General features: G+C 47.1%; 1 protein-coding gene across 1 annotated transcript in view; it reads right to left on the reverse strand.

The window, feature by feature from the left end:
• Nucleotides 1-8,538: 8,538 nt before the first annotated feature.
• Nucleotides 8,539-18,563, reverse strand: part of LOC117531882 (papilin-like) — a 110,660-nt gene continuing 100,635 nt past the window's right edge. Inside the window, exons 27-28 of the mRNA XM_034195074.1 lie at nucleotides 10,594-10,769; nucleotides 8,539-9,912 (exon numbers count right to left, since the gene is read on the reverse strand). Of these exons, the coding sequence (XP_034050965.1) occupies nucleotides 9,752-9,912; nucleotides 10,594-10,769 (337 nt within the window). The 3' untranslated portion in view covers nucleotides 8,539-9,751. The remainder of the gene's footprint in view (nucleotides 9,913-10,593; nucleotides 10,770-18,563) is intronic.

Raw genomic sequence — 18,563 nt, forward strand, 5'->3', positions numbered from 1 at the left:
TCTCCACTTTTTTCCAGAGGAGGTGTGACATATTTTAAATGTATTTTAAAAATTCTGTCATTATTCAGTGATATTTCATTTTTCTGTCCTTTACTTGACATGTTCTGAATTCTAACGTCCCTTTAAGCTATTAAAGCTCATTTTTCTGTTTTACACAAACTCGATGAGTGTGGCTCAGACTGTCAAACATTTACGTTTCTGATTATGAACAGAAAATGAAATGTTCGAGTCCAAATCAACAGGAAATGAGTGCTGGGTTTGAGGCCCTGAAGAGGCGTGCAGAGGGGAGGATGTGGTCACAGAAGAGACTGCAGCTTCTTCTCACTGCTGAGAAACAACGGCTGGGCAACTTTTCCGCTTTGCCGCAACCTCCGCCTCCGTGCACCTGCACGTGTGCACCTGCGCCTGTGCACCAGCGGCCCACGCTCTGCACAGCTCGGTGCAAAAACAAAACTTCTGTGTCAACTGAAGCTTCACGAACAACGTGTGTTATATCACACAACAGCTGTACGTGATTATCTGGTGCACCTACAGTGTGTGTGTGCACGTGTGTGTTTAAACTGTGACATGGATGTAAACGTTTTTCTACAGTCACAGATCCACAGTGTCCATATGTGGAAAAAAAAGCTTAAGACCCCCAGTATGAATCTTGCAGAGAGGAAAACTGAATATGATCACAAATCTACACTCTAAAAAAGGAACTGCTGTCTCAACAAGAAAAACTGATGGAACAAATTGCATAGATTTTTTTTAAGTTATTTCAACTTTCAACTGAATTAATGTCACAAGACTTCTGTAGTTAAGTTGAAATAACTTAAAACAATCTAGGAAAACTGTTAGATCACTTTTCTCAATGAGACGGCGGTTCACTTTTTAGAGTGTACATTTGTTGCCTTCAAAAACATGTTTGTGTTTGCAGAAGTCAAACAAACAGGAAACAATGTCTGTCAGAGTATAACGGAAACAGGATGAGGCTGACACATGTTTGTCGCCTCCATCTGCACATTTGACTTCAACGGTGACCTCGAAATAAATTTATAAGATTGTGTGTTTGTTGATTATTGCTGAAAACAATAAAGTTTCATACTGTGTGTGGTTGTTTCCTTTCAGCTAAAGTGTTTGTATGCAGACAAGACAAACTATATAAATACATACATCTTCAGCCGTTTATCTGGGATCAGGTTGCGAGGAGGAAACATCTCCAGCAGGGGACCCCAAACTTTCATTTCCCGGGCTGCATTAACTACCCATGAGTGAATGATCCCGAAGCGTTCACAGGCCAGTGTGGAGATATAATCTCTACACCAAGTCCTTGGTCTTCCCTCGAGTCTCCTCCCAGATGGACATGCCCAAGACACCTGCCTAAAGAGGCACCCTAGATGCCTTACCAGATGCCTTAACCACCTCAACTGGCTGCTTTCAATGACAAGGAGCAGCGGCTGTACTACAAGCTCCTCACAAATGACTGAGCTTCTCACCTTATCTCTAAGAGATACCCAGCCACCCTCCTGAGGAAGCCCATTTTAGCTGCTTGTACCCCAATCTACTTCTTTTCCTCATGACCCAACCCTCATGACCATAGGTGAGAGTCGGAACAAAGATTGAGCAGTAGATCAAGAGCTTCGCCTTTTGGCTCAGCTGCCTTATCGTCTCAACAGTACGGTAAAGCGAATGCAATACTGTCCCTGCTGCACCCGCCAATCTCACGCTCCATTGTCCCCTCACCCATGAACAAGACCCCGATGTACTTGAACTCCTTCACCATGGCCTCAGATTTAGAGGTGTTGATCCTCATCCCAGCTGCTTCACACTCTGCTACAAACCAACCCAGTGAGTGCTGGAGGTCACAGGCCGATGAAGCCAACAGGACCACATCATCTGCAAAAAGTAGTGATGAGACTCTGACCCCACCAAACTGGAGACCCTCCTCCCCCCAGCTACGCCTCGATATCCTGTCCATGAATATCACAAACAGGACTGGTGATGAGGCGCAGCCCTGGCAGAGGCCAACCCCCACCGGAAACGAGTCCGACTTACTGCCGAGCACCCGAACACAGCTCTCCCTTTGAGAGTACAGAGATTGGATGGCCCTGAGAAGGGACCCCCTCACGCCATACTCCCGCAGCACCTCCCACAATATCTCCTGGGGTACCCGATCATACGCCTTCTGCAAGTACACAAAACATGTAGACTGGGTGGGTATACTCCTAGACCCCCTCTAGGATCCTTATGAGAGTGAAGAGCTGGTCAGTTGTTCCACGACCAGGACAGAACCCGCATTGTTCCTCTTCAATCAGAGGTTCGACTATCTGCTGACCTTACATCTCATCATCCCCCTGGAGCTTTGCCACTGTGGAGTTGTTTGACTACCTCAGTGACAGTTTTTCAGACTGTTTTGTTTCAAAATTCATTCATTTATTCATTTTCTATCCTATCCAGATCACAGTGGCAGGAGACCAAGCAGTTCATTCCACACTTTCCTGTCCACTGACTGAATCCGAAGCATTCACATATCAATTAAACCCATGGGGCAATAAATAATAATAGTTTGTAGTAACCAAAGTTGTATTTTATACCATTTCTCAACAAGTAATAATTGTGGATTAATTGCTGTATATTTGTCTGAGGTAACTGGGTGTGAAATGAATTGCCCTTTTAGGGATCAATAAAGTTGTCTGAATCTGAATCTGTTTGTCTGTCTGTCTACATGTTCAGTGACTTGGAAATGTTCAAGTATTCATCTGACTTCTGTCAACAAAACTGGCTGTAAATGTAATTTAGTCTGCCTGTCTATCTATCTATCTATCTGGGCTACAGGCACACACTACCTCAGGAGTGTGTACTCGTTCCCATCCTGCATTCCGTGACTGTTTCCCTGCACATGGCACTAACCATCGTGAGGTTTGTGGACGACACAACGGTGATCCCGCTCGTCACCAACAACAAATCATCCTCCAGAGCAGAGATACAGAACCTTGTGGGCTGGTGCTCTGAGAATAACCTGTCTCGAAGAACAAGCAGTTTATCATCAACGTCAGGAGATTTGGGGTTGAGGATTCCACTCCGGTCTTCATCAGAGGAGACAGGGTGGAGATGGTGTTCAGTATTATGTTCCTGGGAGCACATATCTCAGAGTATTTTAACATTCAGTGTCTCAGAATGGTCTCTCAGTTGTACTGCAGCTAACAGGAAGGTGCTTCAACGTGTCGTCTCCAGCACACACACTGTAAACCCAAACACTCAAAATAATGGATGAAGTACAGCAAATGTATTCTTTTAAAAAAATCCACTAACTTAAACATTTTAAGATGCTGTGATATTTTTAATACTTTTAGGTTTTCACACCAATCATTTTTCATTAACGTTAATTCTGTTTTACTTTTTTCTATTATTTGAATTGTCTGAAATCAGTAACAGCAATTTCAGGTGTGTGGTGAGAAATACATAAACCTCACTTGAATCCATCCAACTGATTTATGTGCTGAGATGATTACACATAAATAAAACAAAGACAATACATGAAGAAAGAATTCAGAGTTCAAATGGTTTGAGCGTGTTTGAATGAAGTTTCATTAAAAAGAAACCAAATAAAAGTTAACAGCACAGCGTAGTGGCCAAGTAATGCATGCATTTGTTTCCAAAGCAGAAGGTTTTTGGTTCAAGGCCACCTGTTCCACTTGTTCAGGTCATAGCAGTAGAGAGATGGAACGTCGGCTCCTGATCTCAGGGGCTGAGGTTGTGCCGCGCATGCGCAAAAGGAGTTTGGATCCTTCATGTCCAGCCTTTTGCTGTGCAGCCAGCACTTCATTCACAGGAATGATAAACTCCAATATTCACCTGGGAATCGATGATATCAAACATCACAAAATAAGGTTAAAGGTTCTGATCAGTTATTCTGAATAATTTGCCGAGCCTCACATTTTGTAGCTGGCGCGATTATCGCTCAAAAAGTCACCCTGCTCTCAAAATGAAAATGCTTCATTGGTGCCGCTCTGTTATTGCAGTGAAGGTTTGCAAAGAACCGGTTAGGTTGAAAGATCAAGATATAACCCACGTATCCCACACGTCGGGAATTAGTCAGCTAAAATATATCTTATATAAAATATAATCTTGCAGTCAATTAGCAACAAGGCAAGTTTTAAAAGACAGTTAAAGTTAACTTTATTCAGTCAGCTAAGGGAAGAGGATCACGCCAGAAAACATGCAGAAACTGTGCTTCCAGTTTCTTTACCACATCAGATTTTAAACCTGGCCAAAAGAAATAGCGAAGGACCCTGTGATAAGTTTTGTTAATCTCCAAATGGCCTGACAAATTATGGTCATGTGGAAGACTCAAAACCTGGAGTTAAAACTCCTTTGGGACTACAACCTGGTTCACCACACCACATTCTCTCCTTGTGGGTGGATACCATTGGTGCACTAACACTCCATCATCAAACAGGTAAATCACAGACTGTGTCCCACTTTTATTTTGTGTCCCAATGTGCTGTCCTCCTGCTGGGCTTTAATAAGCTGATCTTTATTTACACCAAACACAAACCATTTTCAGGTGGCAACACTTCCACAGCAGGGGACACACATTTTTCAGGAGGAGGCCTGTCCCAATCACCAAACGCAGCCAAAAATGAATCAGAAAGATCCACGCCATCATCAAGCTCACAGGCTTGGGCTCGTGTTACAACGAACACAGCAAAAATGCACGATACGCCGAGTGCAGTGGGGACACTACTACACCCCTCAGCTGTGGGCTCATCCGTTACCTCGGGAACTGCAGGGAGCACTTTTTTCCCAGCTATATTGTTCCCAAGGATCACATCAACCCCTGCAACAGGCAGTTGGTCACGCACACCAACATGCACCGTACCAGAAACAATGAAGGGGGAGAGACTGACTGTGTGCAGCAGCACTTGAATAACACCCCATATCAAAACTCAGACCCACAATAAGACTGGTCAGAAAATGGTATAACCCCACCACGAACCAGAGTGTATTTCGTACCAGTATCACGTAGGATAGTGACAGGCACCCTGTCTGTCTCACTACCAGACAATGACATGTAACCCTGCGTAATAAAAGGTTTAAACTCATCATCAATTACTGTGTGAACGTCAGTTGGCAAATTACCGCTACTGAGGGACTCGCTCTGAATTGAGCTCACAACAGAGGGGATTTTATTTCCAATTTGTCCTCTCTTTAGTGTAGCAGGATGAAGGTCCTGGATCCTGATTGAAAAGACATTCCCGCTAAATTGGCTAATGGGGAATTCCCCTTTGGCTCACCTGGTAGAGGAATGGTCTTTGATGCGAGCCGTATGGGGTTCGATCCACCGCCGTCCCGGCCACAAAGGTCCTATGGTCACAATTGGTGTTGTCAGCAGGATGTGGATAGTCACAGGACATGCTTAAATGCACCTGTGACTTTGGGAAGAAGTCAAAAATGGTGGGGAGATATGTAGCAGGATGAAGGTCCTGGGTCCTGATTGAAAAGACGTTCCCGCTAGCTTGGCTAACCTAGTAGAGGAATGGTCTTTAATGCGAGCCGTCCAGGGTTTGATCCCACCGCCATCCCGGCCACAAATGTCCTACGGTCACATTAGATTCAGACACACAGCAATGAAACGGCCCGATTCATGGCAGTAAAAACACTTACGCTCCCCCACAGCAGCACCGTTATGCCGTGATGGTTTCGGAGACCGTTTTTTCTTATTCTCCGCAATTACTGGAACTTCCTGGTGCACAGAGGCCGTAAAAACACCTTTATGGGTTAAGACAAACTCATCTGCACATGCAGCAGCCTCAGCCAGAGCAGAAACTTTACGCTCATTTAAGTATACAACTACAACCCCTGGCAAAAATTATGGAATCACCGGCCTCAGACGATGTTCATTCAGTTGTTTAATTTTGTAGAAAAAAAGCAGATCACAGACATGACACAAAACTAAAGTCATTTCAAATGGCAACTTTCTGGCTTTAAGAAACACTATAAGAAATCAAGAAAAAAAGATTGTGGCAGTCAGTAACGGTTACTTTTTTAGACCAAGCAGAGGAAAAAAAATATGGAATCACCCTGTAAATTTTCATCCCCCAAATTAACACCTGCATCAAATCAGATCTGCTCATTGACATTGACCCTATGCCATGACATTGACCCTATGTGTCTTTTTGCAAGGAATGTTTTTGCAGTTTTTGCTCTATGGCAAGATGCATTATCATCTTGAAAAATGATTTCATCATCCCCAAACATCCTTTCAATTGTCCAAAATATCAACATAAACTTGTGCATTTATTGATGATGTAATGACAGCCATCTCCCCAGTGCCTTTACCTGACATGCAGCCCCATATCATCAATGACTGTGGAAATTTACATGTTCTCTTCAGGCAGTCATCTTTATAAATCTCATTGGAACGGCACCAAACAAAAGTTCCAGCATCATCACCTTGCCCAATGCAAATTCGAGATTCATCACTGAATATGACTTTCATCCAGTCATCCACAGTCCACGATTGCTTTTCCTTAGCCCATTGTAACCTTGTTTTTTTCTGTTTAGGTGTTAATGATGGCTTTCGTTTAGTTTTTCTGTATGTGAATCCCATTTCCTTTAGGCGGTTTCTTACAGTTTGGTCACAGACGTTGACTCCAGTTTCCTCCCATTCGTTCCTCATTTGTTTTGTTGTACATTTTTCGATTTTTGAGACATATTGCTTTAAGTTTTCTGTCTTGACGCTTTGATGTCTTCCTTGGTCTACCAGTATGTTTGCCTTTAACAACCTTCCCATGTTGTTTGTATTTGGTCCAGAGTTTAGACACAGCTGACTGTGAACAACCAACATCTTTTGCAACATTGCGTGATGATTTACTTTCTTTTAAGAGTTTGATAATCCTCTCCTTTGTTTCAATTGACATCTCTCGTGTTGGAGCCATGATTCATGTCAGTCCACTTGGTGCAACAGCTCTCCAAGGTGTGATCACTCCTTTTTAGATGCAGACTAACAAGCAGATCTGATATGATGCAGGTGTTAGTTTTGGGGATGAAAATTTACAGGGTGATTCCATAATTTTTTCCTCAGAATTGAGTGATTCCATATTTTTTTCCTCTGCTTGGTCTAAAAAAGTAACCGTTACTGACTGCCACAATTTTTTTTCTTGATTTCTTATAGTGTTTCTTAAAGCCAGAAAGTTGCCATTTGAAATGACTTTAGTTTTGTGTCATGTCTGTGATCTGCTTTTTTTCTACAAAATTAAACAACTGAATGAACATCCTCCGAGGCCGGTGATTCCATAATTTTTGCCAGGGGTTGTATGCGCTCAGGCAGACACTTTTTAAACTCTTCCAATAAATTGAGGTCCTACAGCTGTACAAAATCCTGTATTTTGCTGGCCTGGCACCACTTGCCAAACAACACGCGTTTCTCACACACAAACACCACATAGGATTGGTTAACATTTTTCTCAGTTTCGAAACCCCTGTATGTATGCCTCAGGTACCAACTCATAGGCACACAGCACTCTGAACGTAATGTCATAATTTAGACTTTGATCTATTGGGAGGGCAGCACACACCTCCTGAGTTTTTCCCACCAGTTTACATTGCAGCAGCAAAGACCACACATCGTTCGGCCAGTTTAACGTGGCCACTACACGCTCAAAAGTGCTAAAATAAGAGTCCACCTCCGACTCCCTGAATGGAAGACTCACATCAAAATTCCCATGGGAGGAGTGTGAAGCTTGTGGATTACCCGGTGGACTGGGAGCAACCCTGGGCTGGCGCTCCAGCTCCAAGGCTCTCACCAGAAGGTGCATTGCCTGCACCTCCAACTCTGTGTCAGCTAGAGCTCTTCCACTGCCTTAAAGGGGAGGACCTGTAGGGTGTGGCTTGACGGGAGGCACTGTCTCCTGGAGCTCCATGTCAGCTTCCACCGCGCCCTCCACTGAAGGAAAGTCCACCAACAAACCCCGTTTTCCCAACTCCTCCTCCAAGATGTCTCTTAGCTCTGCCTTTTTAGCACTTAAGGGCGCCTGCACCTGTGCAGCTGCTGCAAAGCGGGATGTTTGACAAAGCTATCCAAATCAAATTCGATTGTCCACGACAGATATAAAGTAAGAAAAACTTACCAACTGATGACCACACAACGGGAAGGAAAACCCAAAAACTAAAAACTCCCGTGCTGGATCGGAAGAGCCCCCAATTTATGTTATGACCAGGCCTAGGGATGAACCAAGACATAACATAAAAATGACTCGACATCCACTCGTTAGCTTCTTTTGCTAGTACTGAGCTAACAATAGCTCATGTTAAAACCAGACAAAATCTGTGACCGTGTCAAGAAAGAATATGTTTGACCAACTGAATCCCCTTTCATAAAATACAATGGCATATGTCATTATTCCCTTTGCAGCAGTAAGCGAACACAGAAAAAGTTTTTTGTTGCCTGGTGTAGTTGACAGAAATTTTATTTGTGCCTTCTTGCCAGACCCCTTGTGGTATAAAATGGGATGGCAGGCCATGTGTGGGAGTTACAAAATTCCAGTAACCCCATTTTATCAAAATATATTTATTATCAAAGAATGGCATTCAAACAATCAACAATAAAAACAGAAGAAAAATAGTTTCTTGTAATGCCGCAGAATGAGCCGTAAGTACAACTCTGTGAGGCAAATGGCAAAATATTAATTTAAATACAGGGTAGTGATTAAGAGTACAGCATAAATCTGTTTTTACACAGCAGAGCCTTTTTATTGACCTGAAATAAAACCAGAATATATCTCTGGAAAAGAGAGAACATGAAGGTGCAAAATTTATTTTAAAGAAATGGGAAAACCAGATAAGTTTATTTCAGCATATTCAGATTTTATGTGTACAGTGCTTAGGTTTTAATATATTCAGTTTATATTCCTAAATTTAGTGTTAAATGCAGCAGTGCAACTCCCTGAACAAACCACACACTTGCTTCACAGACTGTGTAATAGTACCCGTGGGCATGAAGACAGTAACTGCTACGACAATCTGACGTTTGACCCCAGTGACCTTGACATTCCCCAAAATGACTGACCTCTGGCTGACCTTGACAGGGAAATTCTGGAATCCACCTGAGTTACATTAGGCCTGAATCAAGTTGAAAATAATAACTGACCTTTACCTAAATGAATTAAGGGCAAATTCAGAGTCAACCTTGAGGGACATAACAAGTTTGGTCAAAATAAAAAAAAATACTTGGGAGGAGCAGAACACCGGACAGACAGGCAGACAAGACCTTGGCCCCACTGACTGACCTTTGACTAGTTTGAATTTGATAGCCAATTCCAGAACCAATCTCCATATGTGTGCCACATTTGATGCAAATCAGAGAGAAATAAAAAAAAACAAAAAAAAACTTTGACCCAGTAACCTTGCCCTTTGCCAAAACCCACCCTTTGAGGTCAGTTCTGGGATTGACCGTCATCCACATACCAAGTTCAGAAGAACTCGCACCTGGTAGGGCCTGGTAGGAATAGGGAAACAAACAAGACCAGTGGTCACATTATAAAACTATAATATAACATAATTAAAGACTCTTGGTTTTGATTTGTTTATCTTGTGATTCTGCACATTGTTGTGTGATGAGAGGGTTTGAGTTCTTTTGGCAGTTACAGCAGTTCACCAAAACAAGTTGAAAGTTCAGATTTTAAATATGCACTCCTCTAAGATGTGTCCAAATGGTCAAACACACTTCCTCATTTGTGCTTTGGTTTTCTGACCCTTCGTGATGTTTTTAGCCCCGTCGGCTCAGACTGTTGTTCTTCTGTGAATGTCTGGTGCAGCTGGCGCAGCAGAAACTGGAGTAGTACAAGTTGGAGCAGAGACGGGCGTAAACGATCAACTCACAGTTGGCGAGTTCAGGCTGGTCGATGCATTCTGGCGGGATGTCACCCCCTGCACATAGATCAGTTCACACAGTACTGGACTTTGAGCAGACTTTTTTTTTGTCTTTTACTCATAAAATTCTGAACACTATAAAGATGGATACCTGATTTTCATTCGAAAGAACACAACACTTCCACCATATTTAATACAAAATGGCTACAAATGGTTTGGTTTATGACCTTACGTTTGACCTTTCAATGCTACCTAAGGTTAAAGGTCAAGTGACAAACAGAAAGGTGATATATGACTTCATATTAGCATTTAATCATAACTATCGGTATGTGTTTAGTGGATTCCTCAGAATGTCTGTCTGTATATCAGCTTTGAGCCAAACATTTCACCTTTGGAAAACTAAAAGCATTTTTCTGTTAATTTAACCTGCGTATGTAAATATGGGAACTTCAGTCGCATTTTAAAACAAACAGTCACTTTAGTGGTAAACAACAAGACTTCACAAGCAAGTGTCTGTTTTTAATTCATCTTATGGTCACTGTGCATGTTAATAGATGCCAACATGGCCTAAAATAGGAGGCTCACTGTTTCTCTCTCCTGTCTCGCCCAGAACCCAACCTTTTCCTGTGACATGCACCCCTTAAGAAACTGACTGACTCGTTAATCCTTTCCTGGCAAATGTTAACCGCAGTGAAACAATCGCTATCAAGCAACAAAACGTGTCAGTGATATCGTCACCTGAGTGCGATTCTTTGGTAACTGTCACTTCAGCGGTGGCGCTCACGGAGTAGATACCAGTGTACGCGTTGCAGGTGTAGGTGCCTTCATCTGACGGCTTTATGTTGTTGAGGATCAGACTACCATCAGGTAACACCAGGATGTTGCGCCCATCCGCACGGATCAGTACCCCATTCCTATAGTAGAAGAAGAAAAACACAGATGACATTTGAGACGTTTAACTGTATTTATTACTGCTATAGGTTATTTGGAACAGTGGGTCATCCATTAACAAAAAGGTTGATGGGTTCGATCCCTGACTGCTGCTGTGTCTTTGTCCAAGACAATAAACTGCTCAAACTTGACCACAAGTGAAGATTGTGAAAAGATGGAAAGAAAGATTTAACTATTACTGTTGTTATTTGATGGAATATATCACATCTTTTACATGGTATCTTCTGGAAAGTAAGGGGTCCTACTGTGCAAAAATGTTATACCTGACCAAAGTGCATGTGGGGATTGTATTTTGGTCACATAACCTTTGACTGCGGGTAAACTATAAATGTCAAATTCATGGCAAGAACAACTGAACTCAATTTCGAGATGATGTAAATTGTTGTATGTTAGTGTAGTGAAGGATAAAGTGGTTCAAATTTGAACAGAATGAGTCAAATGTCAAGGAAACATAGAACCATAAATTATGGTATGTTATGGGCGGTGCATTCCTTAAGTGTTTATTGTAATTCTTTTATAAATCTTTTACAGTTAAATATAGTTGGGGGGTTAAACCTCCTTCAATGGAACCAGATATGGAACCAAGACTTTTCAGTCTTGGTTCCATATCAGGCTCTGTGACGGTCCATACAGAGGTCAATCACTGAAGGGGGAACAAGCACCTCCTTTCCATTTAAAGAAAAAGGCTGGAATTAAAAGAAAACCTGTATCATTTCAGTGTCTATGGGGTATGACTTACATTAGGTTGTTGAAAAACTGTATAATATGAATCTTTTATGAAATGATCGATTCTCAACTGTGCTTTTCTGATGGATGGCAGCCGACTGGTCAGAGCGTTGACCTCCCATATTGCAAGTTTGCTTCCCGAGGAGAGTGAAGGAGAGGAATCAAATCACAACGCAGAGAAAGTCGCTACACTTTGTTCTTCAAATTTTGACTGAATAAAAATGTGTTTATGTTTAATAGAAGAAATACCCAGTGGTGGGCACAGATAACCAAAAAGATAGCATCGATAACCGCTAATCCTGTTATGTGGGCCGCTGAAGAGGAGGTACTGCTGGCCCACCACCACCAGAGGGCGCCCTGCTTGGAGTGCGGGCTCCAAGCACGAGAGGGCGCCGGACCCTGAGGAAGTGACAGCTGTCATTCATCCCCTGCACCAGCTGTCACTCGTTCATCATCATCATCACCATCTTAAAAGCCGGATCGGGACTCCACCTCCTCGCCGAGAAATCGACTACCGTGAGGTACACTTCTCTGCTGATTAACACGTTGTGTAGGATTCTGAATTTCTGTTGCAGCCGGTATCCTGTGGTGTTCACCCTTATCTGGGAAGTGGCGTGGAGCGTGACGACGACAACCGCGCTACAAGATAAGTGGACACACTAGGAGCTGCACGAGTGTGTGATTCGGAGGTGGAGGTTCTCCTCCTACTGTGCACAAACTGTAGACCACTGAGTGTAAGGAGTTACACTCATTCATCTTTTTTCTGCTTTCTGCCAGCAGTACCAGGGTCGACAGCCGAAGACAGAGGTCACCTGGGGATTCGGGACTTGGCGGCTCCGGTGTTCTTCAGACCGTTGGTGGTGGAGGCCGTGTGGGACGCGGTCTCTCTCTCGTCGGGGTCTTCTATCTTCGAGCCTGCCCACACGTCACCTGGTGTTCATTGACTTTGCAATTTCTGTACATTTAGTTGTGTTTTGTCACAACAGTAAATTGTTACCTTTTGGCTTACTCATTGTCCGTTCATTTGCGCCCCCTGTTGTGGGTCCGTGCTACGACACCTTCCCAACAGGATTTCTCGGCCAATCGTCATGGATTCCGAGGGGCGTCAGCTCGAGCGTGAACGGCCAATGGCAGAGCCAGGAGCGCAGGCGTCAGTGGGAGGCGTGTTGAGTGAGCTGCAGCAGATCTTAACCACCTTCACGGCTCGGTTGGATTTAGTGACCGAGCAGAATGTCCTCCTTAATTGGAGAGTGGAGGCTCTCGCCGCCAGGGTGGAAGCGCACGATCAGGGCGCTGCTGCAGCTCCTCCTCTGGCTGGTCCTGGGCCTGAATCAGACGTACCACTGGTCGTTCAACAAACCCCCCCACCATCCCCTGAAGCTTACATAAGCCCTCCGGAGCCGTACGGGGGCTGTGTCGAGACGTGCGCGGACTTCCTCATGCAGTGTTCGCTCATCTTTTCACAGCGCCCTGTCATGTACGCCTCAGATGCTAGCCGGGTAGCTTATGTTATCAATCTGCTTCGAGGAGAGGCACGCGCATGGGCTACGGCGCTTTGGGAGCAGAACTCACGGCTCCTAACGTCTTATACTGGGTTTGTACGGGAGTTCAAACAAGTGTTTGATCATCCTAACAGAGGCGAGACCGCTTCAAACGTGCTGCTGTCGATAAGACAGGGGCGCCGTAGCGCAGCCGAGTATGCAGTCGACTTCCGCATCGCGGCAGCGAGGTCCGGCTGGAATAACGTTGCGCTCCGCGCCGCCTTCGTAAATGGACTGTCACCGGTCCTCAAGGAGCACCTACTGGCGAAGGAGGAACCGCGGGATTTTGACGGGCTTGTCGATTTGGTTATACGCTTAGACAACCGTTTGACTGAGCATCGTCGGAAGCAGGCCGGGGGGCGTGACCGGGTACGAGCCGTCCCTCCCCCTTCCGGTTCCGATAAGACGTTGTCCCCACGCTTCACTGCCAGAGGGCCCCGTGGGGCTACAGCTCCCCCTGCTGAGGAGGCTATGGACACGAGCAGGGCCAAAGTAAAATTAAGTGACAGACAAAGGAGACTGGCCCGCGGGGAGTGTTTTGTCTGCGGCTCTTGTGAGCATATGCAGAGGGACTGCCCTGAACGGTCAAACTACAACGCCCGTCCTTAGAAACTGGGCTAAGGGTGGGCCATAACACACACGCGGAGAGACCCCGCAGATCGGCACGAATCCCAGTAACAATCCTTTGTGAGGAGTTAACCCTTCACGCCCCAGCACTGATAGACACGGGGTCAGAGGGGAATCTGCTGGACAGCAGATGGGCAAGGGAGGTAGGGCTCCCTCTGGTGGCTCTGCCGGCACCATTGCAGGTGCGAGCACTAGATGGCACCCTGCTTCCATTGATCACACATCAGACACAACCAGTGACATTGATTGTGTCTGGGAATCACAGGGAGGAGATAGTGTTCCATGTAACACCATCTACCTCCCGAGTGATTTTGGGCTTTCCATGGATGGTGAAGCACAATCCCCGGGTTGATTGGCCGTCCGGGGTTGTGACGCAGTGGAGCGAAGCCTGCCACCGGGAGTGTTTAGGATCCTCGGTTCCCCCCGGCACTACAGCTAATGAGGAGGTCACAGTCCCCCCCAATCTATCGGCGGTGCCAGAGGAGTACCACGATCTTGCTGACATTTTCAGCAAAGATCTGGCGCTCACTCTTCCTCCGCACCGGCCGTACGATTGTGCCATCGATTTAGTCCCGGGCGGTGAGTACCCGTCCAGTATGTTGTACAACCTCTCACGTCCGGAACGCGAATCAATGGAGACCTACATCCGGGACTCCTTAGCTGCCGGGCTGATCCGGAACTCCACCTCCCCGATGGGTGCTGGTTTCTTTTTTGTGGGCAAGAAAGACGGCGGACTCCGTCCATGCATTGATTACAGAGGGCTGAACGAGATCACGGTTCGCAACCGATACCCGTTACCTCTGTTGGATTCAGTGTTCACGCCCCTGCATGGAGCCCAAATCTTTACGAAATTGGATCTTAGAAATGCGTACCACCTGGTTCGGATCCGGAAGGGAGACGAATGGAAGACGGCATTCAACACCCCGTTAGGTCACTTCGAGTACCTGGTCATGCCGTTCGGCCTCACTAACGCCCCCGCGACGTTCCAAGCCTTGGTAAATGACGTCTTGCGGGACTTCCTGCATCGGTTCGTCTTCGTATATCTGGATGATATACTCATCTTTTCTCCGGACCCTGAGACCCATGTCCAGCATGTACGTCAGGTCCTACAGCGGTTGTTGGAGAACCGGCTGTTTGTGAAGGGCGAGAAGTGCGAGTTCCACCGCACTTCTTTGTCCTTCCTGGGGTTCATCATCTCCTCCAACTCCGTCGCCCCTGATCCGGCTAAGGTTGCGGCGGTGAGAGATTGGCCCCAACCAACAAGCCGCAGGAAACTACAGCAGTTCCTCGGTTTTGCAAATTTTTACAGGAGGTTCATCAAAGGTTACAGTCAGGTAGTTAGCCCCCTGACTGCCCTGACCTCCACCAAGGTCCCCTTTGCCTGGTCGGATCGGTGCGAAGCCGCGTTCCAGGAGTTGAAACGCCGGTTCTCGACTGCGCCAGTTCTGGTGCAGCCTGATCCTGATCGCCAGTACGTAGTAGAAGTGGACGCCTCTGACTCAGGGATAGGAGCCGTGCTGTCCCAGAGCGTGGAGGCTGATAAAGTTCTCCATCCTTGTGCCTTTTATTCCCGCAGGTTGACCCCAGCTGAACGGAACTATGACGTTGGCAATCGGGAACTTCTTGCGGTGAAGGAGGCTCTTGAAGAGTGGAGACACCTACTGGAGGGGGCTTCGTTGCCCTTCACGGTTTTCACTGACCATCGGAACCTGGAGTACATCCGGACCGCCAGGCGGCTGAACCCCAGGCAAGCCCGCTGGTCTCTGTTCTTCGGGCGCTTTGACTTCCGGATTACATACCGCCCCGGGACCAAGAACCAAAAATCAGACGCCTTGTCCCGGGTGCACGAAGAAGAAGCCAAAGCGGGGCTGTCGAACCCCACCGAGACCATCATCCCCGAGTCCACTGTCGTGGCCGCCCTTACCTGGGACGTGGAGAAGACCGTCCGGGAGGCCCTGACCAGGAGCCCGGACCCGGGGACTGGCCCCAAGAACAGACTGTACGTCCCACCAGAGGCAAGAGCTGCCGTATTGGACTTCTGTTACGGGTCCAAGCTCTCCTGTCATCCCGGGGTGCGTAGGACCGTGGCAGTGGTCCAGCAGCGCTTCTGGTGGGCGTCCCTGGAAACCGACGTCCGGGACTACATCCAGGCCTGTACCATCTGCGCCAGGGGCAAGGCAGACCATCGGAGGACGACGGGCCTCCTCCAACCCCTGCCGGTGCCTCATCGCCCCTGGTCTCACATCGGCCTGGATTTCATCACGGGCCTCCCGCCGTCCCAGGGCAACAACGTAATCCTCACGATAGTGGACCGGTTCTCCAAGGCGGCCCACTTCGTGGCCCTCCCGAAGCTCCCGACGGCCCAGGAGACGGCAGACCTCCTGGTCCACCACGTCATGCGGCTGCATGGGATACCGTCGGACATCGTCTCGGATCGTGGTCCCCAGTTCTCTTCACAGGTGTGGAAGAGTTTCTGCAAGGAGCTGGGGGCCACCGTGAGTCTCTCGTCCGGGTACCACCCCCAGACCAACGGCCAGGCAGAGCGGGCCAACCAGGAGTTGGAGCAGGCCCTTCGGTGTGTCACCTCCGCACATCCGGCGGCCTGGAGTCACCATCTGGCCTGGATCGAGTATGCCCACAACAGCCAAGTTTCGTCTGCTACCGGCCTCTCCCCTTTTGAGGTGTGTTTGGGGTACCAGCCCCCATTGTTCCCGCTGGTGGAGGGAGAGGTCGGTGTGCACTCGGTCCAGGCCCACCTTCGGAGATGTCGCCGGGTGTGGCGGACCGCCCGCTCTGCCCTGTTAAAGGCCCGGACGAGGGCCAAGTCCCATGCAGACCGCCGACGGTCCCCGGCCCCCACGTTCCAGCCCGGGCAGGAGGTGTGGCTCTCGACCAAGGACATTCCCCTCTGTGTGGACTCCCCCAAACTGAAAGACAGATACATCGGACCCTTCCCCATCCTCAAGATCATCAACCCGGCCGCAGTGAAGCTCCAACTCCCAGCTTCACTGCGGATCCACCCGGTATTCCACGTGTCCCATATAAAGCCTCACCGCACCTCGCCCCTCTGTGCACCTGGACCTACGCCGCCTCCTGCCCGGCTCATCGACGGGGAGCCTGCTTGGACGGTCCGCAGGCTCCTGGACGTCCGTCGAAAGGGCCGGGGGTTCCAATATCTGGTGGACTGGGAGGGGTATGGACCTGAGGAACGCTCCTGGGTGAAGAGGAGCTTCATCCTGGACCCGGCCCTCCTGGCCAAGTTCTACAGCCGACACCCGGACAAGCCCGGTCGGGCGCCAGGAGGCGCCCGTTGAGGGGGGGGTCCTGTTATGTGGGCCGCTGAAGAGGAGGTACTGCTGGCCCACCACCACCAGAGGGCGCCCTGCTTGGAGTGTGGGCTCCAAGCACGAGAGGGCGCCGGACCCTGAGGAAGTGACAGCTGTCATTCATCCCCTGCACCAGCTGTCACTCGTTCATCATCATCATCACCATCTTAAAAGCCGGATCGGGACTCCACCTCCTCGCCGAGAAATCGACTACCGTGAGGTACACTTCTCTGCTGATTAACACGTTGTGTAGGATTCTGAATTTCTGTTGCAGCCGGTATCCTGTGGTGTTCACCCTTATCTGGGAAGTGGCGTGGAGCGTGACGACGACAACCGCGCTACAAGATAAGTGGACACACTAGGAGCTGCACGAGTGTGTGATTCGGAGGTGGAGGTTCTCCTCCTACTGTGCACAAACTGTAGACCACTGAGTGTAAGGAGTTACACTCATTCATCTTTTTTCTGCTTTCTGCCAGCAGTACCAGGGTCGACAGCCGAAGACAGAGGTCACCTGGGGATTCGGGACTTGGCGGCTCCGGTGTTCTTCAGACCGTTGGTGGTGGAGGCCGTGTGGGACGCGGTCTCTCTCTCGTCGGGGTCTTCTATCTTCGAGCCTGCCCACACGTCACCTGGTGTTCATTGACTTTGCAATTTCTGTACATTTAGTTGTGTTTTGTCACAACAGTAAATTGTTACCTTTTGGCTTACTCATTGTCCGTTCATTTGCGCCCCCTGTTGTGGGTCGGTGCTACGACACCTTCCCAACAAATCCAGCTTTTCTAACGACAAACCGATAACTTTCTATATTGACTCCGGTACACAGTCACCTACTGACAGACCAGTTTTGAGATTAAGCACCGCCAGTGCTTTTAAGCAGAATCAAAGGTGATCAGAAACCCAACACAAACAATGAGTCAGCGTTCCTCTCTTTGTGCGTGCTGCCAACTGCTGTAAGGAAGAGACATTTTCATTGACAGCATACAGAGCCCCTGCCGTGAGGCAGAAGTCATGAAAAGCAAAGCAGGTTTGACTTATGGTTTGATTTAAAAAACAAACTAAATCCGGACGATTTACTTATATTAACATTAACTGTCATTTTTACAAAGTGAAAATATCACAAATACCTTTTAGTTTTAAAGTAATGCAGTAATTCTGATTGTATGAGCATTAAAACTCACAGATGCCAGTGGCATTATGGGAAATTGAGCCTCCTAATCATTGGTTGGTTGTAAAAGAAACAACACACTAGTTAACGTGTGTGTTGGTTTTTACAAATAAATCTGTATTTGTAAATATGTAAAAAAAAATTTATTTGTAAAAAAAGCCATCTGCAAAACTGAAAATTCTGTTTAAGTCTAAATGATACAGCGCACCGAATGGCAACCATATGACATCTTGACCCAAAATGCATAGAACACCACCATCTACTGGATGGCAGTGTAAGTGTAAATAGCATCCAACTGTCATAATGCCTCTGGGCATCTGTGAGTTTTAATGCTTAAACATTTAGAATTTTTACTTTAAAACTAAAAGATAT

This window comes from Thalassophryne amazonica, chromosome 19 (genome assembly GCF_902500255.1).
Source record: "Thalassophryne amazonica chromosome 19, fThaAma1.1, whole genome shotgun sequence".
Taxonomy (NCBI): domain Eukaryota; kingdom Metazoa; phylum Chordata; class Actinopteri; order Batrachoidiformes; family Batrachoididae; genus Thalassophryne; species Thalassophryne amazonica.